This window comes from Silurus aristotelis (genome assembly GCF_946808225.1).
Source record: "Silurus aristotelis genome assembly, chromosome: 3".
Classification (NCBI taxonomy): Eukaryota; Metazoa; Chordata; class Actinopteri; order Siluriformes; family Siluridae; genus Silurus; species Silurus aristotelis.
In genome coordinates this window covers 26,904,539-26,931,366 of record NC_139576.1, presented here as the reverse complement: position 1 = coordinate 26,931,366, position 26,828 = coordinate 26,904,539, and the positions used below count along the sequence as shown (strand labels likewise).

Sequence of the window (26,828 nt, the reverse complement as noted above, 5' to 3'; positions counted from 1 at the left end):
AGCAATAGGATGGAGTCACATTTAGATAGGTAAACACATAAAATGCCCAAGTGTAGATGTACTGTACATTTACAGATGAGTCATAAAGAAATTCTCCATATGTTATATGCATAGATTGTCACAGTATGGACTTGAATGAAAAACTGAGAAGGGTGATAAAAGTTTGACTTCCTTTAATTGTAACACAAAAACATAACCATATTGTGGCACAGCATGCAGTGTTGGTGCCTCACAGCTTGAGGATCTGATCCTGAGCTCCACTTACTGTCTGTGTAGCGTTGTGCATGTTCTCCAAATGAGACTCTTGCTCTCTGGTTTTATCTTGTTTCACACGACTACTCTAACTTGTCCAGAGGTGTGAAGGAGTGTGTGAGGGACCACATTGCTTCATTCTTGACTCGAATAAAGAGGTTACCAACAACAAATAAGATGAGACATAAGATAAGATCAGGATATTGATCCTGTGTGAAATGTTTGTGCCAAATGTTGCTTGTTTAAGAAAATACAAACAGACAAAGCTATTAAAAGGAACTCTCATTTATCGTGAGTATCTTACTCTAAGAAATCTTTTCAGGAAGGTATTCAAAAAATATATTTCAAAGAATACACTTTTTCATATAGTTATGTTGTGATAGACAGAACAACCCCATTTTAATATTAAAGCTCTTATCATGTTTTAACTTCTGCTCATGTGTTCCCACTCTCTTGTTCTGTTGTAATTTTCTCCTCTGGATTATCGGTGTAGAGCAGCAGGTGTGTGCTGGAAACCTGTTCTATCCAGGCCATAATTAAACACTATGGAAGCAGTGTTGCATCAGAAAAATACTATGTTAATCATATCTTGTACATCCAAAGATCTGTGACAAATTCATCATACAAATTGGAATGTGTATTTCCTTGGCTTGTTCATTCCGACACAGATTTCAAAATGTTTTCTTTGCTCTTCACACAATATCTAATCATGTTAGTACTGCTGTGGATTGTTCAGTCCGATCTGTATATATTAAATGGACCAATCTCTTAGTTTACGCATGTACAAAAGGAAAAAAACATTGTGTCTTAAACTATAACACAAGCTAATTAGCAACTTCTGACATCTTAGCAAGTAAAACTATGTTTAATCTACCCAGTATTTCTATAATAAACCAACTAGAAGCTTTTTAAACCTTTTTTGAGACATTCTGTATTCATTTTAAGTAGAATTGTATTCCATGTTTATGCAGTTATTATGATATTGGCTGATATATTTGCTTCTTTCAAGAAATTAATGCTTACATTGAAAATAAATATCTGAAAAAAATGATTTAAATGGGTCTAACAACAGTTTGGTTTATGGACTAGATGCAGCACTTTTCATATTTTTATATGTATGATTATTAATATTAGTTTAGATTTGAATTAAAGAGAAAGCGTTATCATATGCACATGTGGAAGGTCGATTACAATCAAAAAGCAGTGAATAATGAGATCAAATTGTACTTGATTCGATTTGAAACCTAGTTTCAAATACATTCGAGTTTAGCATTCTGGAAGATAGTTTGATCCAAATTCTGTTGTTTATTATGGCTAATAAAAATATTTTCCTTAGTTACATCATAAAGATGTTTGAGAGAAAATTCTTCAAGATTAATGAAGTAACATATCAGATGGTAGATGTGAGAAAAGCACAAATGATAGTTTTGATTTGTGGTCACAAAAACAATTTTTACATTAAACTAGCGTTTACCATTTCATTTGGCAAAGTCTGAGGTGTGAATATAAATGTAAAAAGAATGTAGAAGCTGCTATGAGAAAGAACATTAGCCTATTTGCTAGCATGAAGCAAAGAAGAGAATGTGTGCCGAGGCTGGATGTAACACTGGTGGGAAGTTAATAGAGAAACAAGATAAAGGAAATATACAAAGCGTGAGTTGGAGTGGGAGTGGGAGTGGAAGTAAGGAGGATTGAGCTTCATAGGAAGTTACATACTGATATTCTTCAAATAAAAAACTCTCAATTTTGGATTTAAGTGGAACAAAATCTACACTTTTTGAAAACAAAAACAGATTCCTCGTGACTTTTTTGGCTTTGCTGCTGAATTTCTTTTTTTTTTTCAAGGCATTCTGCTCTGAATTCACTCTGATTGGAAGATTCTCTACAGGGGCAAACTAAAGATGTCTTAAGCTTTCATTTTAATTTTATTGTATATTGTGAATGTAGAAATAACTGTTACTATGGGCTTTGGGTGATTAAATGTTGTGTGTGTACTGAAAAGGTTCTGCTTGGAGCGCTCTCATAGAGAAGCACTCACGTAACTAGTCTTATTTGAGACCCTAATATGTTGTTACATAATTCATTATTTCCAAAAAAAAATATACAGTAAGGAAAATAAGTATTTGAACACCCTGCTATTTTGCAAGTTCTCCCACTTAGAAATCATGGAGGGGGTCTGAAATTGTCATCGTAGGTGCATGTCCACTGTGAGAGACATAATCTAAAAAAGAAAATCCAGAAATCAATATATGATTTTTAAAGTATTTATTTGTATGATACAGCTGCAAATAAGTATTTAAACACCTGTCTATCAGCTAGAATTCTGACCCTCAAAGACCTGTTATTCTGCCTTTAAAACCTCCACTACATTTATTATCCTAAATTAAATGCACCTGTTTGAGGTCGTTAGCTGCATAAAAACACCTGTCCACCCCATACAATCAGTAAGAATCCAACTACTAACATGGCCAAGACCAAAGAGCTGTCCAAAGACACTAGAGACAAAATTGTACACCTCCACAAGGCTGGAAAGGGCTACGGGGAAATTGCCAAGCAGCTTGGTGAAAAAAAGTCCACTGTTGGAGCAATCATTAGAAAATGGAAGAAGCTAAACATGACTGTTAATCTCCCTCGGACTGGGGCTCCATGCAAGATCTCACCTCGTGGGGTCTCAATGATCCTAAGGAAGGTGAGAAATCAGCCCAGAACTACACGGGAGGAGCTGGTCAATGACCTGAAAAGAGCTGGGACCACCGTTTCCAAGGTTACTGTTGGTAATACACTAAGACGTCATGGTTTGAAATCATGCATGGCACGGAAGGTTCCCCTGCTTAAACCACCATATGTCCAGGCACGTCTTAAGTTTGCCAGTGACCATTTGGATGATCCAGAGGAGTCATGGGAGAAAGTCATGTGGTCAGATGCAAAATAGAACTTTTGGGTCATAATTTCACTAAACGTGTTTGAAGGAAGAAGAATTATGAGTACCATCCCAAGAACATTATCCCTACTGTGAAGCATGGGGGTGGTAGCATCATGCTTTGGGGGTGTTTTTCTGCACATGGGACAGGGCAACTGCACTGTATTGAGAAGAGGATGACCGGGGCCATGTATTGCGAGATTTTGGGGAACAACCTCCTTCCCTCAGTTAGAGCATTGAAGATGGGTCGAGGCTGGGTCTTTCAACATGACAATGACCCGAAGCACACAGCCAGGATAACCAAGGAGTGGCTCTGTAAGAAGCATATCAAGGTTCTGGCGTGGCCTAGCCAGTCTCCAGACCTAAACCCAATAGAGAATCTTTGGAGGGAGCTCAAACTCCGTGTTTCTCAGCGACAGGCCAGAAACCTAACTGATCTAGAGAAGATCTGTGTGGAGGAGTGGGCCAAAATCCCTCCTGCAGAGTGTGCAAACCTGGTGAAAAACTACAGGAAACGTTTGACCTCAAACAAATGCTACTGTACCAAATATTAACATTGACTTTCTCAGGTGTTCAAATACTTATTTGCAGCTGTATCATACAAACAAATAGTTTAAAAATCATATATTGTGATTTCTGGATTTTTTTTTTAGATAATGTCTCTCACAGTGGACATGCACCTACGATGACAATTTCAGACCCCGCCATGATTTCTAAGTGGGAGAACTTGCAAAATAGCAGGGTGTTCAAATACTTATTTTCCCCACTGTATATATAGCATAAGCATTCAGCAGCAAGAATAAATAGACCCCTGTATTTGTTTTTGGTTTTTTTTTTTTATGTTTTTAAAATGTTTGCTTTAAATATTCTCTGACACATGAATGATGTTATTGCAGGACTATTTCAGGTTCCCCATTGAGACAAACCCTAACCATTTAACTAAAGTGTACCCATAACTCATCTCTCCATACCCTGAGTCACCATTGATTCATGACCTCATTTTACCTTTCCAGTTTGTCCAAATATTTTTAGATAGATTACTACTTCTCTAGTATTTGTAGGTTTAAATTCTTTGAACAATTTAGCAAGTACCAGATCGCAAAACTTTTTTTGCAGTTTGTCTGATTATAACAAAAAATCGACAATACTACTAGAGAAAGATAATCCTTTATAGACTTATATTAACATTTATGTATATATTTAATGGCCCTGCATTTTACAGGATTTATACATGCAACTCTATCCAACAGGAAAAATCAGTTTTAGGGTTCTACACAGAACCTATAATGCTCAGTAACACATTCAGTGTTGTGTTCATTTTTGCTTGAAAGAGGAATCTATAGGAGACCTAAGGCTTTGGTTAAAAAAAAATGCTGATTTCTGTTTAAGCAAAACAATGATTATTGCTTAGAGGCTGCAGGAATGTTCATGGGCTCCGATCCTGAATATATAACACGGGCTGTGGGTGAGGCAGCCACAGATCTCTCTCCCACACACACACACACACACACACACACACACACACACACACACACACATACACATGCAAACACCCCACACACATAAAGCATCACTTGGATACAAAATTCGGAAGGAAGCATGGGAGAGAAGGGAGGGGTATAATGAAGACAGAAGGGCGAAATGCTTTGCCACTCTGCATCTCCCTATAATGCTCTATTTAGGGCTGACTCATTCGCTCCCTCTCTCTGTTTATCTCTCTCTCTTTCACTGTAAAGCAGGGAAGGATTGCACGTATGCTATCCCTCCCCCCTCTCCAACCTCTCTCTCTCTCTCTCTCTCTCTCTCTCTCTGGTGCTGCTATTGTCTGAGCAGGCTCTTCTGTGTTGATTATACTGCACGTCTCTGTGCTCAGTGCTGATGGTTTAGTTTCAGCTGAGACACCACTCAGCTTGAGTGGGACTCCTGAATGCTAAATCTCTCAGGAGCTTTAGAAGAGAGCAGGCTAGTGCCATCGGTCAAGGTTTTCTTTCTTTTTTTTTTCTTTTTTTTTTAATCATCATCCTTTTTCCGAGCTGTGATCTTTTCTTCCCTGCAGTTTGACTTGCGTCGTAAACTGAAAGATGGTCCGGTTCATTTGTATGATCTCGTGTTCAAGTTTAAGCTGAAGGAGGACGTCAGTTCTGAGAAAAGAACAGCAACACTTATTTTTGAATACAATGTTTTTCTCTCAGAACCAAATGACATTCGCTCCAGCCGACTGAGCAAATCAGTTTATTCTCCTAAGTGATACTTTGTCTTAGACCGACACTGGATCCCGGTGATGCTTTTATAGATGTGATCAGGTCAGCACCAGGTTCAACCGTGAATCCCCAGGTCTCAGAAACCCCGGGGTCCCCCAAACACAACAGAAGACCGGGATTACTCCAGACCATGAAGAAAATCTGGTCCAAGAAACGTTTTCAGGTCAGTCCTGCATGCCTTTCCCTTTAAACTTCCTGACGATCTGTTTGTGTTTCAGTGTCACAGCTTAACCCATATGTGCTATGATCGTCATTCGGTGTGTGTAGTCTGTGTAAGCTTTGCCCTAGTTTTACTTCCCTTTATGGGGATACACCACAATCAGATAGTGAACGATGAGCCCCACCCTTCGTCTGTAAACAAACCGACAGTGCATGCATGATCACACTCCAATGAAAACGCAATTCATTATGCTTCTTTTGCATGGTGGACGCTGGAATAATGAGGGTTTTTAGCGTTTTAAAAATCGTCCCTGTTCAATGATCCATAAAAAGAAAAGTGTGTCTTGTTCTATGGAGGTGCTTCTAAATAATAACAATGGCTAACAGCAAGCAATAAAATCATCAGTTAATCCTGGTTATATTAAATAATTGGGTAAATTCTTTATCATTATTATTATTTGAGAATAATTTACAAACAATATAACCATTGGATCTGTATAAGGCTCTGCAGTTTTAAGGACCACCACAGAAAGGGGGTAACATATGGCAAATCAGCATGTAGGTTGTTACAGGTCGAAGAGTAATAAAGCAAAATTGCTTGCAACAACAACATCATTATGTCTTATGGTGCACATCATATTGTTTGTTTTGTTTTTCTTTTTTTAAATCATCTAGTAGAATTGCACAAAAAATAAATCTTAAAAAAATGTTTATTTTATTTAAAAATCCCTGTTTAATAATTGTCATCTACTGTAGCCTCTTCACTATTTCAAAGATCAAATGCAACATTTTCCAGCTACATCAGGGAATAGTGCACCATCAGTGCATTATCACTCATTCTTTTGTTCTGTTATCAAAGGATCCATGAAGGCACTCTTCTCTATGCTCTGGTGTTAGATCAATATTACAAATACAGGGGGGGGGGGGGGGGGACCCTGTTCATGCCACACTATAGCTCAGAAAACACACAGAAACAAATCTAGAAATGACAGACAGCAAACCAAGATACTTCATCTCCAGCATGAACTGAAAGGCGGGATTTTTTTCCACACTTTAATCTTTTTTCGTGAATGTGTCACACCGACATTTCGCAGGTGAGATGTGCAAGCGTGATGCGTTCCCTTTTTTCCTCGGTTCTCAGGGCTAATGGAAATCAGTGGAAAAGCAGGTGTGATGGAAAGAGGAGGGCAGAGGGAGAGTGAGTAGGGGGTGGGTAAAGAGGAGAGATAATTGGATCTTTAGTCTGTGGATGGTGGCAGACAGTTGGAGAAAGGATGAGATGTAGAGACGAGGAATAGCAAAGACAACACTGTTATTATTAAAGGCTTTGTAAAATAGCAGTTCTTCATTTCACAGTTAATAGTGTTATTAATAACGAGAGCATTCTTTAGATTCAGTCATTTGTGTTACAGATTGGCAGTTAAATTAGACTATTATAGACACACAAGTTGTGTGTAAATTGCAAGATATTATTTTTAGAATATTATCTGAGCAATCACATTGTGGAATTTGTTGCAAGATTCTCAAAATTTCCACGTAAACAGCATTCCTGAATATTACAACTAGAATCAGATCCCAATAGACCAGATTTAGAAAAAAAAATAAAAATAAAGAAAATTGTGGCCTAATAAACAAGTTTTTTCAGTCCATGTTTTCCCTACATCTAATATCCATCATTATTTTATACACTGTATACTTGATATCCCAAAGCTACCCACATGCTATGAAGAGCCTCATGTGACCTCTGGAACCATAAAAACATTCAATAAAGGTTTAGTATTAATATTTAAAAAGCTGAGTCAGAAACCTTCAATGATAAATCAAACCAAGAGACTAGAGGTCTTAGTGCACTATGTCATGTAATTACAAAGAAATCATGCATTTGCCTGAGTCATGTAGATCCAGAATTTTCCAGAATGATTTTTTGATAATTATATGGAAATGAAGATTACAATTAAAACAAACAAAAAACAGATTCCCTATTGCTTTTTTTAACTTTGCTGCTGAATTATGGACGTATGACCAGAATCTTTCTACAGATATTCTACATAGAAATTGGATCTACAAAGAACCAGACATAAACCAACTTGCTGATAACCGTCCAGTAGCATTTTCTTAGTAAAGACAACCATTGGTCCAAATTATTTAGGCCTTAAAGAAATGTCAATGAGTTAGACCCCCCACCCCAAACCACACACCTCTGATTTAAACAAAATGTACATATTTGGCTTGATAAGCTGTTAAAAAGCCTACTTGCATAATCAGACCCAGTAAGAGATCCATAAAGAACAACAGTGTGTGATAACTGCAGGGAGAAGGTGTGATATGAGTGTGAGTCTGGCCTCCATTGCTAACTTCAGCTGATGACTGGAGCTCAACCACAGTGAACAAGCACTCTGGGTGACTGCGGGGGACATACACTCCAAAGTGTGAAGTGACTCATTTACCACATGGCAGCTGTATGTGTGCTGAAAGTTGGTTGGAGAAGAATGAAATGGCTTACAGGGCTTATGAAGCCAAATTCAAATGAGACATTGTGCACTGAAGACTTGGGATAGAGCTATTTATGTACCTGCTATATAAATATGTTCTTATATATAATGATATTTTTTAGCAATGATCAAAGACCATAAAGATTTATTAGCATCTAGGCAAAATCCTAATATATGGGTGATCTCCAAGTTGCTGGTCTGATCTTTTCATAGCAGTCATATTGAATTTATAGAGAAAGTGCCAATAAAATGCAACATGTCAATATATTTCATGTAGACAGATAGGGATGGACTGATACTATCGATACGTGTTGATTGTTTCTCTCTGAACAAACTCTACAAGGTTAATTCAATTAATTAACATTAGCTAGTGGGTTTTACATTAATCACATGAGCTAGCTAGCTTGCTAGCTAGCTTGCTAGATCAACTAGGTTGCAGTTGGGATGAGCTTCAGACTGTACAGCTGTAAGTATGTGTCTAATGTAAATGATGTGTGTGAACATCAAGAATATTATACTGGGAAAGATACTCACCCAGCATTATCTGTAGACATTTCAGTTAGCAGGATGTGCTGCAAGATTACCTTTCTGCCTACAATTTTTCTTCAGGTTACTGACATCAGGTTTGATTGGTGTCATTTATACTGAAATACATTGTTGTCATTTCATGTTGTGTTTTCTTTAGCACAGCAATGTACACTGGGTTTATATCACACAGCTTTCAAGTTATTACAGTATCATGAAGGCATGAGTCCAATATCGATAACAATATAATTGCATCCCTATTAAGAAGCTACACAGAATCACAGGTTTTCAGAAAAGGTTATTTATCTCTTCAAACAGATTCAATGCAATGTAAGTTAAAATCATTTTTATTTCCACATTGACTTATTAAATGAGGAAGTTATTTAGCCCTTCAGCTCTTCACTACAGACGGAAAATGAAACTAGGATCTATTTAAGTGAAGACACATGTGATAAAAAAAAAAAGCAAAATAAATTAAACCGGAGACCACAATGTAAAAACCTAAACAGAATTTAAAAAAAAATTGCTAATGCAGTATGGAAAATTCAAGTTGCTCAAATAATTACTTAAATTAAAAGCATGCTATCATATGGCTGCCATCATATGGCTCACTGATTTACCAACTAATTCCTTGAGTTCATTTCTATCAATTTATTTATTTATTTGAACCAAAGCCTGTTCAACATTTCACCCTGATCTCCTTAGATCTAGCCCTTCCCAATTATGGCAGCTCAGTAGTTTATTGTGTTTTCTGGGCTGCATTCCTACAGCATAGTATTAGCCAAAGCTGTATTGTTTTCACATTCATTTCCCTAGTGCATCTTAATACTCAGTGACTGGATGTCAGGATGTCAACACTATATAATGGGCATGACCTGTTTACTCATATCCGACCCAGAAAGGCAAGCATAGATGTGTACTTCATGGCACAGATGGCAGGCTGGAGATCCTCTCTGGGCAGCCAGCTCTCAGCTAGCTAAGCCTGTCTGTCTTTGGCTGTGCTCACTAGATGGGTGTTAACTTGGAAAATGTAACAGGACCTCATCGTTCTGTGTTAGAGTGAGACTTTTCAGAAGGTCTTGGGACACTGGAACAATGGAACAAGAAAAAAGGATAAGAGATACAAATCTGGCGTCATACAAACCCTTAGTTTCACACATTACACCAAACCACAACATTTTTACAACAAGCCATGATGGTGATTGCCAGTTATCATCAATGAGCAAATGTTCATCATTGATAACTATATGAGCTTCAGAATGGTCTTTATTATGAATCGGCTTGATTATTTGTTGAATGAAAGATGACTGAATAATCTGACTAAATTAGAATTAATAGCCAGTAGTGTAAAACATCTCTTCTAAAGCTATGAGATCTGCATGGTCAATTTTAGGATCCGAATTTGAAATAAATAAATAAATAAATAAATACATAAATAAATAAATAAATAAGAACGTTGAAAAAATAAATAAATAAATCAAGTTCTGATCTTCTGAAAAACTGTGCTCTATTTGTACATATTACACATCATATTTTGAGTCACCATTATTTGCCATTTGCGCGCTACGTGGTATGTCATTATTTGTTCGCAGACTGGACTAATCGAGGCGCCAGAAGAATGCCTCTCGTGTATTATGCATGCTACTTGCTCTCTCGAGAACTACTTGGCTTTTCACCCTTATAAAGATGCTAAACATGGGAGATAATGAAAAATTACCTTGTGGCATATCATTATGAATCCCACTCTGTTCATTAATTATTCAGACACTGGCCATAAATGTTCATCTAAATAGACTGGATACACACGGGTGTCATTTCAACTTGTTACACGAAAGCAAACATTCTAATGTGATCAGGAAGTCTTCACAAGCCATATTTCAGGCTATAAAGAATATTTTTGAGATGTCACGACTCCCAAAAAAACAGCATGACGCACCCTGTTGCTCAGAACAAACTCTCATTTCTGTAAGTGGTTTGATGTGATGTGATGTATGACTCCTGATTTCAAGCTTACCTTCCTTGCCTTTTTCTCCTAATGCCCTCTAGCACTGCTTTTCCATCTCTAAGCCTTAGCCATGGTGACAGATACCATCCATAACTAATGCTATTAGTTAACCGTATTCTAGCGAGAAGGAAAGAAATCTCGGATGCCACAGACATTGCGTGTGCATCTCTTTCTCCATGCCTAATAAATTGGGAGTGACAGGAGGCATGCCGATCCCAGCTTCCGTATCCCTGAGCCTCAGCCACAACCTCTGTATCACCTTATTTATAGGCAAAATTGGTATTAGGCAGGAGAAGTTACAGAGGGAGACTACACAGTGCAAAGTAAAAGAAGAATGATATGCCACAAATCCCATCTGATGTTGCCAAAGAAGATAAAAACAGTTAAACCAATTTTATTTTTAACCATTTAGGATCCTGTCAGTGCACCCATTACTCTATACTCTCTGAAGAAAAGAATCCTAAACTGTTTCAGTATTTTAACTGTACATTGCGTTATACTGGCATTTCAAAGTGAAACATGCATATTAAAGTTACAGAAAGTATACCCTTGATGGTACCACCCCAGCAATAAAAAAACACTTTCTTCGTAGTTAAGCTACTATTTCTGACACCATACCATTCTCTTACTTCTCTATTTAAATTACATTAATGAGGATGCTTAAGGATGTTTAAATGTAGTCTGAGCATGGATATTTTAAGAGACAGTGGAGGTGTAGATGGTCCGAATTTCAGCCCAATTTGTGAGCCTCTTGGTCACCAACTGCCCCACTTTCATATTTAAATCTAGGCTAATAGGACAATGACAAACCCACAACAAAGTAAGTAAGTAAGCTCATAACCTTGGGTGCCAACGGTGCCATAGCCTGTTTTTCTAACTTGTTATTACTAGCTTCATGCAGTCCTTTGCTTAGATATTGACCTCTCTAGACGTTTTGCAGTTTTACAAAAAGGTATTTGATTTCACTGGGCATATATATCACAAATCTACACAAAAACCCCATTAAGAGTAAAGTGGGTGGGTTGGGGGAATCTGGTTTGAAAAGTTATTTCCAAATAGAAATTTAAAAAAGTTCGATCGAATGAGCATTAAAACCTGTTTGGGCAAAACTCAGAAAAATTCATTCTGATAGCAAGTTGCCATCAGAATCACATAGTAAGTTGAATGGAGCTTAATTGTGTGCACTATATACAGCTAGTCCCTGATGTACGATGGAGATGTTTTCCGATTACCCTATCATAACTTGAAAATTTCGTAAGTGAAGACATGGCCTAGCCTCCTTAGGAGTCTTAAATAATGGTGATCGGTATGAGGTAGTATACTGTAATTTGTTTACAATTTACAGTACATAATTTACAGTATATAAAATACAGTACTGTCGTAAAAATCGCTAAAATCGTAATTCGACTTATCAGAACTTTGGGAATATTTGTACAGTACAGACCAAAAGTGTGACCTTGTGTGTCCAAACTTTTGGTCTGTACTGTATATATACAGTACAGACCAAAAGTTTATATATATTATATATACAGTACAGACCAAAAGTTTATATATATTATATATACAGTACAGACCAAAAGTTTATATATATTATATATACAGTACAGACCAAAAGTTTGGACACACCTTTTATTTGGTATATGTCATTTTTATACATAACAAAAAAGTGAACTGAAAATATGTCATATTGTAGGTTCTTCAAAGTAGGCATCAAGAGAATGCCAAGAGTGTGCAAAGCAGTAATCTAGGCAAAAGGTGGCTACTTTGAAGAACCTACAATATGACATATTTTCAGTTGTTTCACACTTTTTTGTTATGTATATAATTCCACATGTGTTAATTCATAGTTTTGATGCCTTCAGTGTGAATCTACAATTTTCATAGTCATGAAAATAAAGAAAACTCTTTGAATGAGAAGGTGTGTCCAAACTTTTGGTCTGTACTGTATGTATGTGTATATGTATTCGTGTATGCACATGTGCTTGTTTTTTCATCTGGTTTGTCATGATTTGCTTAAACATTGAAATATTCCATGTGGTAAACTTTGTTCACTAAAACTCTTTCTTTCTCTCTTCATTTCAGAAAACCGGACACTCGAATCGAACGTTTGGCCGGTTTACCCATGGTGTGTTTGGTTTTATAGATAACAGGTTATTACAAAAAGAGATTTTACAATCACATCATAAAGTCTGTTGATGATCGTAGAGTCCGGTTTGTGCATGAGATTGAGGATGCATTTTTTGCTACACATACAAGACATGCTGTCTAAAAAACATACACAAGAAATTTGAGTTGCAAATTTCTGGACCGAAAAATAGATACCTGGTGGAGGTCCTGAAGTGCACGATAAAAAGCTGATTCAGTAGGAGTAAAAAAAGAAAGCTGTCTATTTTTAGATCATGCTCAAGGTTAAATTATAATTGCATTCATTCAGAATATCATTGTGCGTGATATTGGACAGAAAGAAAACAACATTATAAGACATTATATCTTTTGCTTTACTTGGTGGTTTTACTGTCATACATGGTGCCTGAACGAATATTTAGTAGTGCTACCTGCATCTGATTGTGCTGGGAATTGTTGGAAAGCATCTACTTAATCATTTGTTATTATAGCCTGCTGCAGAGGTGGCAAAAGTACACACATACTTCACTTAAGTAGAAGTACAGATACTTATGTTTTAATATAGTCAGGAAAAAGTAATATAATGACTATACTTTTTTACTCAAGTTAAAGTAAAGAAGTTTGGGCTCTGACATGTAATTAAGTAAAAAATAGTAGCCATTACTACTACCTGTTTTAGAGTCACGCTGGTAACGTAATGTTATTAATAGGGCTGTCAATCGATTAAAATATTTAATCGCGATTAAGCGAATGATCGTCATGAGTTAACTCACGATTAATCGCAACTTAATCGCACATTTTTATCTGTTCTAAAATGTACCTTACATTAATACTTTTTTAATACTCTAATTAACATGGGCATGGATTTTTTTTAATGTATGGTTATTAATTAGTGAAACCAAACTCAACACTGAGCATGAAGACAAAATATTATTGTAAATGGTTTAAACTTATTATGATGTGTTAAATTACACAAATAATCAGGAAACCAATCAGAACTTTTGCTATTTCAGTCTTCACTTCAGGTTGTTTTATTTATTTGCATGAGAAGAGAGATGACAGAGACGACAGAGAGCGCCCCCTGTCTGTTTTCTTTATTTTACTAAGCACATTTTGTAATGCAACATTTTTTTGTTGTTATAAGTGTATACAAATAAAAGTAGACCCTTTACAGATTTAAATGATGTATTGCTCTTATCTATACGATCAAAAACGACAGTAATTTAAGTTTGTTTTAGCGTTATGAGAAATAAATGCTACAAAACGCGCCGGCGAGTTTGTCGACCCCAGAGGGTTAATTGTGTGCATTATGCAGATTTTGGTGCTGATTTGAGACTTGGTGCATCAGTAAAACAAATGTTTGGTGATTAAAAATAGTTTTTCGATGGAATTAATATTTCTAATAAAAGTGGTCAAACAGGAATGCACGCTGCATTAATCGCGGGTTAATAAAATTAGTGCCGTTAAAATGAATTTGCGTTCACCAGTTATTAACGTGTTAATTTCGACAGCCATATTTAATATATTAGTAAAGATTTTTGTGACCTAATGAAAGTATTCAGGCTAAACATCCACCATATAGAACACAAGCATAGAAAAGATGATGATCAGGGGATCAGAAATGTCTCTGTTCTCAGTCATGTTTACATGTTTTTATCCACGTCAGCCCCAAACTTCTTGTTGCCTTCTGCTCATTGTTTGCTTCGTAAACTAGCCTACATCTGTGGTGTTGAGAACCAGGTAATTATGAATTGAAATAGTAGCTCAGCGATGACAGGAAACAGGTTAATGGGCTGAAATTGGGGCGCAGTGAAAAGAAGAAAAAATATTGACATTTCACCAAATAGATTAAAACTAAAGAAACAAGTCTGGATTGAAAATGTAAGCAGTAGAAAGTACGAAAGCAAAGTAAAAGGTTGTCCGAAATATAAATAGTGAAGTTCTGATACAAAAAAAAATCTACATAAGTACAGTAACAAAGTATTTGTACTTCATTACTTCCTACCGCTGGCCTGCTGTAATCCAGATACTCAGATGATGTTTTCACTTCACCAAAATAAACATCACCATGTATACTGTTTCTCCAGCAAGCATCCTTTATCTTCTTGCTGACCATGTACGTGTTTTTTTCTGACCTGTCATAGTTCAGTATATGATTGATGTTGTATGTATTTTAATAAATCTGTTTTTTGGTTGGATTAAATTATCATTTTTCATTTGTGTTGTATTTGTTGTAATGGGGATGGGATTATTATGTTAGCGCCTCTTTCATTGCATTTGTGTGGCATGTGTACGTGTGAGAGAGAAAGCTAGCGTGAAAGAGCGAGAGAACTAGAGAGAGAGAGAGAGAGAGAGGGAGATGTAGGACAGACATGCAATAAAGAAAATTCTGGCATTTGTCAGAGAGAGCTCTAATTAAGTCAGAACTAACAATACCTCAATTTAGCCGACACATCCGAGACCAAACTAATAATGCATAGTGAATCATTTGAACAATGACTGGCACTTTATCTGAAACGGCATGTTCCTTTTCAAGATGAAAGTTAAATCATTTCTTTTATTAATAGTTAAATACATTTTCCATTGTCTTCATAATGACCTTAACAGCACTTAGCATAATATTTACGTTATTTTAGACTCGTTGTTCCTTTTCATGCTATAGTAATGTTAAAATTCTTTTAATTAGTTATAGGGGACAATAAAAGCGCCGTAGCATTTTATTTCATAGCTGCTACCAGTGTACACTTACAACCCTGCAGGAGACAACTGAATAAATCTGAGCTCTACGTTGTGAGTGGTCTTGTCCTTTGGAATCGCTCCTCATGAATTTGATGTTTGATTGGCTATCTTGTAGGAATTGCCAGTTGCAAGACAAATGTGTGCATTAAGGAGCCTGGAATGATGAACGATGAATGTGTCACAGTTTTATAGTGCTGTGATATTTCTGCCGTGAACAACTAAACAACATTTCTCCTTTCACACTGGGTGAATTCTTCTTCTTTTTTTAAGTGCAGTGCAATATAAGCAAAACTAAAATATTTAATATTTTCCTGATTCAAACCCCTGCGTGTCAGCACGAAGGCTATCAGTGACAGTGTTGTTAGGAAATAAATGCACACTCATCACTTTTTTTTAAACCATGGATTGGAATTGTATATGTGTGTGTGTGTGTGTGTGTGTGTGTGTGTGAGACTGGGGGGTGGGACTAGTTTCTATAGTAACAGTGCATTCTTGTTTTCCTCTCCCCTCTGCTGCTATGGAAGCGAAGTATTTCGCTCGTGCAGGAAGCAGAGTTATGGTAATGCCTTTTTTTCTCACCTTTGTATCTGTTCAAACCTTCTATCCCTTTGTAGGTCCTTTTCGGGCAATATATATATATATATATATATATATATATATATATATATATATATATATATATATATATATATATATATATATATATATATATTAGGGCTGTCATTTGAGTCAATTCAAATATTTAATCGCAACTTAATCACAATTTTTATCTGTTCTGAATGTACCTTAAATTAATACTTTTAAAGTTTTTTATCCTCTAATCAACATGGCCACTGACAAATATTGAAGCTTTACGCAAATGTTTGTTTATTATTAGTGAAACCAGACTCAACATAGAGTTGAATTATGGTGTTTTCAATTACATAAATCATCAGGAGACCAAACAGACCTTTTGCTACGTTTCCACATGGACGGTTTTAATTGCCGGATGTGTTTATCATGGCGGTTTTTGGTGCTTGATTTGAGACTTGGCACAAAACAAATGGTCAATGATAAAAAAAAATATTTTTAGGTTTTACAGTTTCTTTTTATTTTTTATATCTGAGTAAAGGAAGGACGTTGTGAATATATGTGTGTTCTGTTGAAGGTTTGAATTTTGCCTCTTTTATATTTATTTATGTATAGTTTTAATCACACAGAAATGTGCGCTGGATTAATTGCGCATTAATAAAATTATTGCCGTTAAAATTTATTTGCGTTTTTATTTATATATATATATATATATATATATATATATATATATATATATATATACAGTATATATATATATATATATATATATATATATATATATATATATATATATATATATATATATATACAGTATATATATATATATATATATATATATATATATATATATATATATATATATATATATATATATATACATACACACACACACACACACACACACACACACACACACACACACACACACACACACACACACAGTATATGTGATATAGATTCTGTGCATTGCCTGCTTCTGCTTTTGCGTCTTTGCAAAACTCTGAAAACATAAGCTACTAGATGGAGAAATCTCACACAGAACCTCAGCTGTGGAGTTAATTTTATTTGTTGGCGCTATTTTCTCATCATTTCAGCCTGCCAGGTTTTAGATTTCAGTGTGATTGGCTTGTTTGTCGCCCGCAGACTCTGAAACCACGGAGGACGAAGCAGCCGAGCCTCAGATGGAGACCAAAGACGGAGGCAGAGGCGATCCAGATGAGACCTCCCAACGGTTCCCTGCAGGTAATTACACTCTTTTCACCAACATCATTGTTACGTTCCACTCTTCACACTCAGCCCACCCCATGCTGCCTCTGCGATTCACAATAGACACACACACACACCTTTTTTTCATTTATTTTCTTTTTAACCTTTTATTTAACTTGGCAAGTCGTTATAAATACAAATTATATTTACACTGCTTAGCCTGGAAAGCAGCACAGCCACCTGAACCAGATAGAAGAAAAAAACAAAGTCAACGTATGACTTTCTGCTTTGAATATTGTGAGCTTTTCATAGAATACAGATTCAATGAGAGAAATTCAACATCATTTCCCTACTTTGATCTGCTGTCTGCTCACTGTTTACACTACACTATACTGCTATATTCACTTTGTCATCCTTGTTTACTTCACTCTTTGTTGTTTCTAAAAATATGACTTTGGAGAGCTAAATTGCATTCTTTTTTCCCCCTCGCTTGGTTTTGGATGTGCTTGCTTCAATCGATCCACTCTGCACACAAGATGTAGATTAACCCTTAGAATCCTATAAACCCTAAAGCAATATAAAATATCCAAGGTCTTATCACAGTGTCTCACATTTATATCAGAACCTAAGGTTGAGTTATTCATGCTGCTTTGCTACTGGCCTGTCTGGAGCCAAATTGCTAAGTTACACCCACAAGAATCTGAGGATCAAAAATATGTTGCATTTTTATTTAAAACCTTGTCTACACATTGCAAAGTAATCAAAATAAAGATATTTAGTTACATTTTGCTAAGGTTTCTTCCCAAATGGTTGGATAGTACACTGTAAGATATTAATAGCAGGGACAAATTACTAAATCATATTATTTTCAAGGATTACATTTTGAGACTCTATTTGATATACCTGAACATTTTGTAATACCTTTCTGACATAACTGGCTTAGCTGTCCTGATTGTTCAGATATTTTTATTTTCATATTCCTTTTAGGCTATCTATTATGAAAGTCATAGTGACAAGTATATTGCCATGATATTTTCAAATCTAGCAGGTCCATATACTGCATTTTAGTTTGTATGTACAGTATTCGTATATGTATATCCGTATTTCATATCTATAAAATGCATGTATTACACATAGAGATGCTGAATTCATGAATCTGATTGGTCAGGAGGTGTTAATTCATTCAGATAGTGGTACTGGCTGAATAGCAATTCACAGGTTTATATTAACATGTTTGTTCTAATATAGAGGTTTATTACCAGCTAATTCACAGGGATATGTATGGCCAAACTTTACACAATAGATTTTTAGATAGAAACATTTATTTATTTATCATGTATGGAAGGCGTCTTTATTGTCAGTGCGTAAAATTTTCAGATTTATGTGATAGACTGCATTTTTTTTAAATAACTTTAAAAAAGAAACAAGAAGAGAGAAGCAACTCATTTTTATAGCTTTATAGCTGCTATAACATAAGTAATAAAAGGAACAATTTGTATATGTTCCTCAACAATAAATGCAGCTAGAAGCTGATACTCTAATAGGGGGCATATTGTAATGATAAAAGAGGAAAATTCTTTCTCCATCAGCACACGCTCACCCTGTTGTGTTTTATTCCTTAGTGTTCTATATCGAGCTTCCATTATAAATCAGCTAAAGTATACAAAAAAGATATATTTTGGCACATCATCAAATCATCCACCTCTTAAATCTCAGCATGTGCAGAGGCATGCGGATTATTTGCAAACTGTAACATATTTTTGAAAGAACCTTATACTGCTGATTCCGACACTGTTATTCTCAACAGAGAACGAATACATGTTTACAAGGACAGCAGCGAAAAGCAAGAAGCTTATTCTGCCATTCTGTTCAGTCACTTTGCAGGATCTTGGCAGCGGCACTTTCTGCTGTCATTATATGTTATGAGAAAAGCTGTCCCACAAGCCCTCGGAGAGAGGAAGTGGGTGTAAATTTGGGGGCGCTTTCTGATGGAGACAAACATATTTATTAGATTAAAGAACGACGGAGAAAATAATGTTTCTCAAACCAAAATAGGTAATGGAATTCTACAGTAGATACTCAAGCTGGTAGATTGTATTATATAATCAGGTGGAATTTTTTTTTGTAAACAATCACACTACTATGGTTGCTAGTTTTACAAATGGCTTTCTTTCAGTAAGCTCAATATTGAATGATGGGATGCATTGCCTCCTCACTATCTAACACCAAATGTTATGAAAACCGCCTCTCAAGCCTGTCTAGATAATGAACACCCCCAATTTGCAGGCTAAGACATATGGAGGGAATAAACATGTCAAGCATTGAGATTTCCTATGGAGTGATGCACATCAGATTGATTTGATGCATAAGGACGGTGGATTTGTGGGGGGAGGCTTTGTCTCTGTGAATCTGAAAAATGTTTGCCCTTTGCACTGCTTCCCATTTTGTGCCTGCATCTGCTCACCGGAAAGAAGCAGGCTGTGAGAGAACCGAATCCTGCTGAGGGCATGGCTTCTACCACAAAGCTTGTTGGAAATGTCATGTCTCTGGTCGACTTCTCCTTATAAAGCTCTCCTCAAATTGCATGTAATCCAAGCAATACATTTCCCAGGGATTCCGTAAAGTGACAGAGCCTAGCCTGGATTAAAATGGTGTTTTCTAAATGGTACAAGGTTCCTTTATCTGGAGTAAGCATAAAAGGCAAAGGATTATCCTGCAGGTGTGGATATATTAGGCAGAATTATAGGGTGTTAAAATTTTCTTTTTTTTTATTGCTCTTATAGAATGTCTGCAAATTATATCCTGGGAGTTTTACATTCATGCAATTGAACGTGAGCATTTTATCATCATTAAAAGGCTGAAATTAAGACACACAAGGCCGATTTAACAATATACTATGGTGATGAAAGAAGATTTTTCAGTCAATATTTACACAGCTGCTCCATATTTAAACAGAACACAGTCACAGATTGAAATTGTCATTCTGCAAGCATCAAAGGACATAATTAGGAAAGTTCCACTTTATGTAAGTACGACAATTAATTATGTAACAGTATAATATTTGCTTATTTAATGGAATTTGCAAGGAAAATCCCAGTACATCTTTATATTGCAAAACAGTGAATATATATGGTTCTGTGATTGCACGATGCCTCGATGAATATAAACAGATAAACTTTATTTAACCTTTTTCAGGAAAGGTTGCTAAAGTGAGAAATCCTGTTTATGTTTATGCATTGTTATCTAGCACTACCTTAATCCTCCTGGAAAATCACCAGAGCTGAACAGGTTGTTGTTGGGATCCTCTTCCACTCCTCCATAATGACATCACGGAGCTGCTGTATGTTATACACATGGTGCTTCTCCACCTTCCACCCCACAGGTGCTCAATAGTGTTCAGGTCTGGAGACAAACTTAACCACTCCATCATCTTCACTTTCAGCTTCCTCAGTTATAATCCTGGCGGTGTGTTTGGGGTCATTATTGTGTTGGAAAACTGCCATTTGGCACAGTTCTGCTTCAAAATGCCACAGTACATGTGGAATCCATGTTTTCTTTAATGAACCGCAGCTCCCCAGTACCAGCACTCATGCAGCCCCAGACCATGATGCTACCACCACCATGTTTAACTGTAGGCAAGACAGTTTTCTTCGTCTCCTCACCAGAGCATCGAAACACATGCTGGACAACATCTGAGCCAAGCAAGTTTATCAGATCGCAGGACATGGTTCCAGTAATTCATGCTCTTGAACAGGTTGTTTTCAGCAAACTCTCTTATGAGCCAGCTTCAGAAGAGGCTTGCTTTGCCATGCAAACTGACTTGTGTGTGGCGTATGGTCTGAGCACTGACAAGGGGACCTTTCAAACCTTTCAACTCATGTGTCTGTTTTATGAAGCTTTATAAGGTTAATAAGACAAAGATGCAGTATGTCTAGTTACTGAAAAACAAGAAAAAAATCAACATGAAAAATGGAAAAACCACATGAAAACTTTTCCACATCTGATTCTATTGAACTTTGAATCTAAATGACTGCAGAATTATTATTATTCTTTTGATAATTTAATGTAAAAGTTTCTGTCTAAGTTATTACTAGAAACAATATAAACCTTGTAGCTGGAGCTACTGTCCAATCAGAATCCAACCTTCAGCACCATTAAATCATGACATTGAAACAAGATGCAGTAGTGTGCATCACTCCTTTTTTGTACATGATAAGCCTTCTTAAATGACTTCTCCTACCTCCCCCATTGTATTATTTCTGCAGGTGAGCGGATGATGGATGTTGCATCGGGTACGAGCGGTCATGGTGAGAACACGGTGGTGGAGAGAGAGATGCAGTCCCTGGGATCAAGAGCAGCGGGGCCACAGGCCGCCAGGCAAGGCACCGGCCGGGAGCCAACGGCCACCCACATCAGGCACCTAGGGGTCGAGCCGCTGATCCGGGCGTCCCGCGCCAATCTGTCCCGGCCAGTGTGGGGGTCTGAGGAAAGTGTGTCTTTAGCTAGTGATTACTATGGTAGCACGTTCAGTCTCTATAGAGGAAGGACTTTTTCTATTCCCCTGTAATACAAATCATTCCCAAGCGCAAACGATTAGTATTCAAAATTCCAGCAGCCCATTATATATAAACAGTAAATAAAATAGTAATAATAATTATAATGTGATAATAATAAAAACAACAACTCTGCAAAATATTAATAAACAGCCCACTTTTCCAGTACTAGTGCCAAAGGAGGCATCATGTTTGCTGTAACATGGAGAAATGTGCATGTGCTGAGGAGGGCGGTGACATAGGCAAAAGCCCATGGTGTGACCTCTAAGAGAGAGAGAGAGAGAGAGAGAGAGAGAGAGAGAGAGAGAGAGAGAGAGAGAGAGAGAGAGAGAGAGAGAGAGAGAGAGAGAGAGAGAGAGAGAGAGAGAGAGAGAGAGAGAGAGAGAGAGAGAGAGAGAGAGAGAGAGAGAGAGAGAGAGAGAGAGAGAGAGAGAGAGAGAAGAAAGAAAGTAGGCTCTCTACATTTGGATGAGGTTCAGATCAGCCCACTGCGAGAGAGCAGCATGAGCTGCCAAACCTATTACAATTAGACGTGACTCATTCACAGGTGGAGGTTCAGTAAACTGAAACAATGACAATGTAGGAATAAGCAGAATATTGCAGTGATGCAAGCCAAGTGCGATGAGGCCATGTTGGTTTTTATCTGCAAATATCACCCTTATATAATTCTTAAAGTGTTTCCAAGAACGTGGTAAAATGGAGTTTTTGAGGCCGGATCATTCTTCATGTGGGTGCTCAATCAGTCTGAAGTAATAAACAGAAAAAAAAAAAAAAAAGAAAGAAAGAAAGAAAGAAAGAAAGAAAGAAAGAAAGAAAGAAAGAAAGAAAGAAAGAAAGAAAGAAATGATTTTCTGATTTCGTCCCTCCTTCTCAGCACCAACGTCACAGCCATGTTAGAGCCAGGGCCAAACTCCAACAAAATTTCATCTTTTATTCCCTCAAAAAAAAAAGAAATTGCAGTAAATATGTAAATTTCATCACAGTACATTAAACAGTCAATGCTTTGGCAATATTGTCTAGTAAGATCTGAGCAAATTAGCTCCAGTCGCATGATCATCTTTTAGTTTCTATTATATACACATATACATATCTCTTATTTTTCATCTCTCCGTTTGTTTAATGGAGCATGTCGGCTGTTCAAGAGAGTGAATTGACAACAGACTGGTCATGTTTTTGTCTACTGTCTAAACTTGACCTTGGCTGACACAGAGAAATCATTGTTTATCATCCAGCTACAGACCTGGCCTTTAAGCCTACCAGCCAATAATCCTGTGTCACATCTGTGTTTTGTAATGTGCCGGCCGACATTCTGTAAACAAATTGCGTGCCCTTTCCTTGTTGGTCAGCCATTGTTCTATTTTGCAACACTGCAGCTAATTGTTAAAATGTGATATATTAAAAAAGCCCCTATAAAAAAAGGGAAAGCATATGGTGCATTTGTCATTACATTTTCAAATCAGGTAAAATTAGTGAAATGTCTGAGATACAGATTTTTAACATTTTAATTTTCATCACATTAGACTGTAGCTCAATAGAATAAAGCGAAAAAATAAAATTTAAAAATCTAATTGCTTTAAAAAAAAAAAAAAAAAAGTACATTTGATTATTTGGATGCTTTAATTTAACTGCCACCTCCCTTGCCTACAATTACTGCCTTTTCTGTGCCTCATCTAGATTTATTTTCTTTTAGTCCATACTTTCCTTTGACCCCCATATTTTCTATGTACATTTTCTATTTTGCCTATTTTCTATTTTTATTTAAATTCCACAACAATAGATGCAAAAATAAAATGATCTTGTGGTTGTTGCTATAATTTGCATCATATTGTTTGTGTGAAGTGCCATCGGCCCTTTTAGGTTCTCTGATTTCTCTGCATGCTTTTTTTTTTTATTGAAGAATCGCGTTAGCATGACTCCTCGCATGTAATTTATGCCAAACTTATACTTATAAACATATAAACATATTTACTTATATTGTAATTAGAAATATTAATGCAAAGGATATATATATATATATATATATATATATATATATATATATATATATATATATATAAGATGGAGCTTATTGAGCGATTGATAATAATAAAGCACAAAAGATTCGCCAACCATAGTCATAATCATAACACTGTAAAGTTGATATCTGAAATAAAGTTTTAAATGAAGTACCAAATCTTGGTAATTTGCCTATTTCATTTTTCTATCATTTAAAAATAGTGCCATTGGCTTGTAGCTTCAAATGTAATAAAAAACAAAGGTGCAATTACAAATTGCAAGATTTTTCATTGTGCACTAACACAACCCGCTGTTAAAGAGCATCCGAGTGTTATTTTCCCAAATTCTTGCACGGTTACTTTGCATGGTTTTGACACTGCTTGGGTGATGTTCATGCAGTCCTGTACACTGGATATCTCATACAGAAGTAAGTCTAAACATCTGCAGGCTGGGAAGGAAGCCCTTGTGTAAAAAAAAAAAACCAAACAAAAAAACCTGACATTTACAGTATGTTTGTTTTTGCACAGTCAGGGGACTGAGGTTGGCATGTGCTTTGTATAAATGTGTATACAATTATAAATGTGCTGTGTATAAAATGTATATTATTTTCCACTTTGGATGGTTTCCAGCACAAAATGAAATTTACATAGTCTCCTTATTGCAGCCTTCCTAATTATTGTTATCGTTTATTTTAACTAACTTGCACTTAATCTGCAACATTTCCTTCTCAGCTATAGCAGTGACATGTGACCTACAGATGTGTATATCCAGTTATATATTGTGGTTTAGTCCAGTGTTTTTGGAAGGAATTGGCTAGTAGGCTCCATTGAATTTGGCTTTTACCAAACCAACACATTTAGGTGTATAGTAGATTAAATTGAAATTAATTTATTTGGTTCTACTGTGATGAAAGATAACTCACTTTTTCAGCAGAGTGAGACTTGGTCTTGACTGTCACCCCAAGACCAATGTAAAAGGCATTCCTATTTCTTTATATTTATCTTTATTATTTTTTTATATTATCTTTTATTTTTTAACTTCCATTCACAAGTTTTACTGAAACTTTATACAGAAACAAAATAGAGTAGATATGATTGCTAGGTACTTGATATAGATTGCCTATTTGTTTCTTTACCCCACATGTAATTTGGGCATTTTGAAAGTTAAACCCCAATATTTACACACAAGGAAAACACAGAGACATTGAAATGTCCAAGCCTCCGCAAATTTCCCTGTCATACATTGTATTCCCAAGACAAAATGCCTCTCTGGCCCCCTGTCCTCTTCCAAATAGCTGGGCTCCTCCCCTTATTAACCCATAGTCTAACAGAACGTTTCCGTTAATCGATTTCAGGAGCCAGTCCGAGGAGGTTTTGAGGGATTCTCCCCCACAAGTTCTCCCTTCCCCTTCCCCTAAAATAATCAGTTCATCCACCTCTCCCATGCTCGTCTGTTCAGGCCCCCCAACGCCCCTGACCCCACGCAAGAAAGTCATTGTGCCAAGTGAGTACCAAGACACAGTGCCCGGGGAGTTTGAGGAGAAGATAAAGCAACCCAAGTCTTCAGGCATGTCCCAGAGTAGTGCGCAGGACTCTCGACCCCAGACCCCTGTCAGTGAATACTCCCGGAAGGACTTGACCCCCCGTCCCTCTCCTAAACTAACACGGCCAAGTTCCAAGATCTTCGAAAGGGTGAGACTTTTTGAAGAGCGCAGAAGAAGCATTGACAATCCTGAAGGGTCAGTTTCTGGACGCTCTTGGGCAGGGTTTAACAGGGCTTCTTCAATTGACTCTGATGATGGAGGTAGTCGTCTAGGGATCTCAAGAGAAAGTTCCAAGGAGGACCTCCATGAAGCTTTGAAAGCAGATGCAGAGCAGAGAAGATCTGTGTTCAGGCAGAGAGCTGCTTCTCTGGAGGACAGACCACGCTACTCCCAGAAAGTGCAAGACATTGAGCATAAGTTCACAGAGGAGCTCCAGCGAATCAAGAAACTTGTAGGAAAACCGCATATGAAGAAGTCCTTCTCTACTGAACAACTTTCCACTCTTCACAGGGGCAGACAGCCCATGAAAAAACTAGAGCCTATCCCACCTCAAGTGCTTCAAAAACTACAGGACCGAGAGCGTGCTCAGCAGGAGCAAGAAAGCAGGATAAAAGAGCAAGCCAAAGACAAATCACAACAGCAACACGAATCATTGTTTCAGGATCAGGGTATGCAAGAACGGTCACCTGTGACAATAAAAACAATTAACCAAATAAGAGAAGAGCCTCCACCTGAAGGTATGTCCCCATCTGATTTACCTGGACAAAGGTCTCCCAGACTAATCCGTGGACCAAGTCCAGTTGCTGAGAACTCTCGAAGATCTCCAATTGTGGAAATCACTTCAGTGACTGACGAACACCCACCTCGCAAAACAAGAACAGAATCACCATCCAGAAATGTTCTTGAGATGACATTACGCAAGGTGGAACCGAGACCTGCGAGCCCACTCATAAAGCGGGTAGGCTATGTCCAGGAAGTCACACCAGTCCACATAGAGGATGAAAGTGTACATAAAAAAACACCCATAGAGATCGCTCTGAGAAAACTGGACAGAAGACCTGAAAGTCCTATTGTTCAGAGTGAAATCAGTGTACTGCAAGAGTGTCCTGTACAAGCACCACCTCTTAAACCTCCAAGGTTTTCACTCACCTCCTCTAAAGAAGAGAAGATGAAGATAGATGTTACTCCTCTAGCACCATCATCAAAGATTACAATCCCACAGATTATTGTTGAAGAAGAGCCAATGGAGACAGAAACATCTGTACCTACACACAGTGATAAAACAAGCAAGAATGGCACTTCCAAAGAGGAAAAACCTCAGAGAGTGAGAGGAAGGGGACGAAAACAAAGACCAATGTCTCCTGAATTAGGTGGGTGTTTTGTGTTTATTCATGAATAATTTTGTTGTAACAACACAATTGTGTGCAAATGTCTTAATTGTATGTCTCCATAACATTTAGTGAGATAATGTATTCCTGCCT

At 36.9% G+C, this 26,828-nt stretch overlaps 1 protein-coding gene across 4 annotated transcripts in view; it reads left to right on the top strand.

Moving 5' to 3' along the window:
- The window catches only part of spegb (striated muscle enriched protein kinase b), a 101,480-nt gene that overhangs the window by 32,938 nt on the left and 41,714 nt on the right, over nt 1–26,828 (top strand). Inside the window, exons 1-6 of one of the 4 annotated variants that reach the window (XM_083537627.1) lie at nt 4,687–5,596; nt 12,697–12,739; nt 16,002–16,036; nt 17,194–17,292; nt 21,522–21,633; nt 25,159–26,717. In XM_083537627.1, coding sequence (XP_083393753.1) covers nt 17,232–17,292; nt 21,522–21,633; nt 25,159–26,717 — 1,732 coding nt within the window. In that variant the 5' untranslated portion in view covers nt 4,687–5,596; nt 12,697–12,739; nt 16,002–16,036; nt 17,194–17,231. Of the gene's footprint in view, nt 1–4,686; nt 5,597–12,696; nt 12,765–16,001; nt 16,037–17,193; nt 17,293–21,521; nt 21,634–25,158; nt 26,718–26,828 lie in introns of those variants that run through there. The other 3 variants (XM_083537626.1, XM_083537628.1, XM_083537625.1) reach the window with 3 other exon arrangements.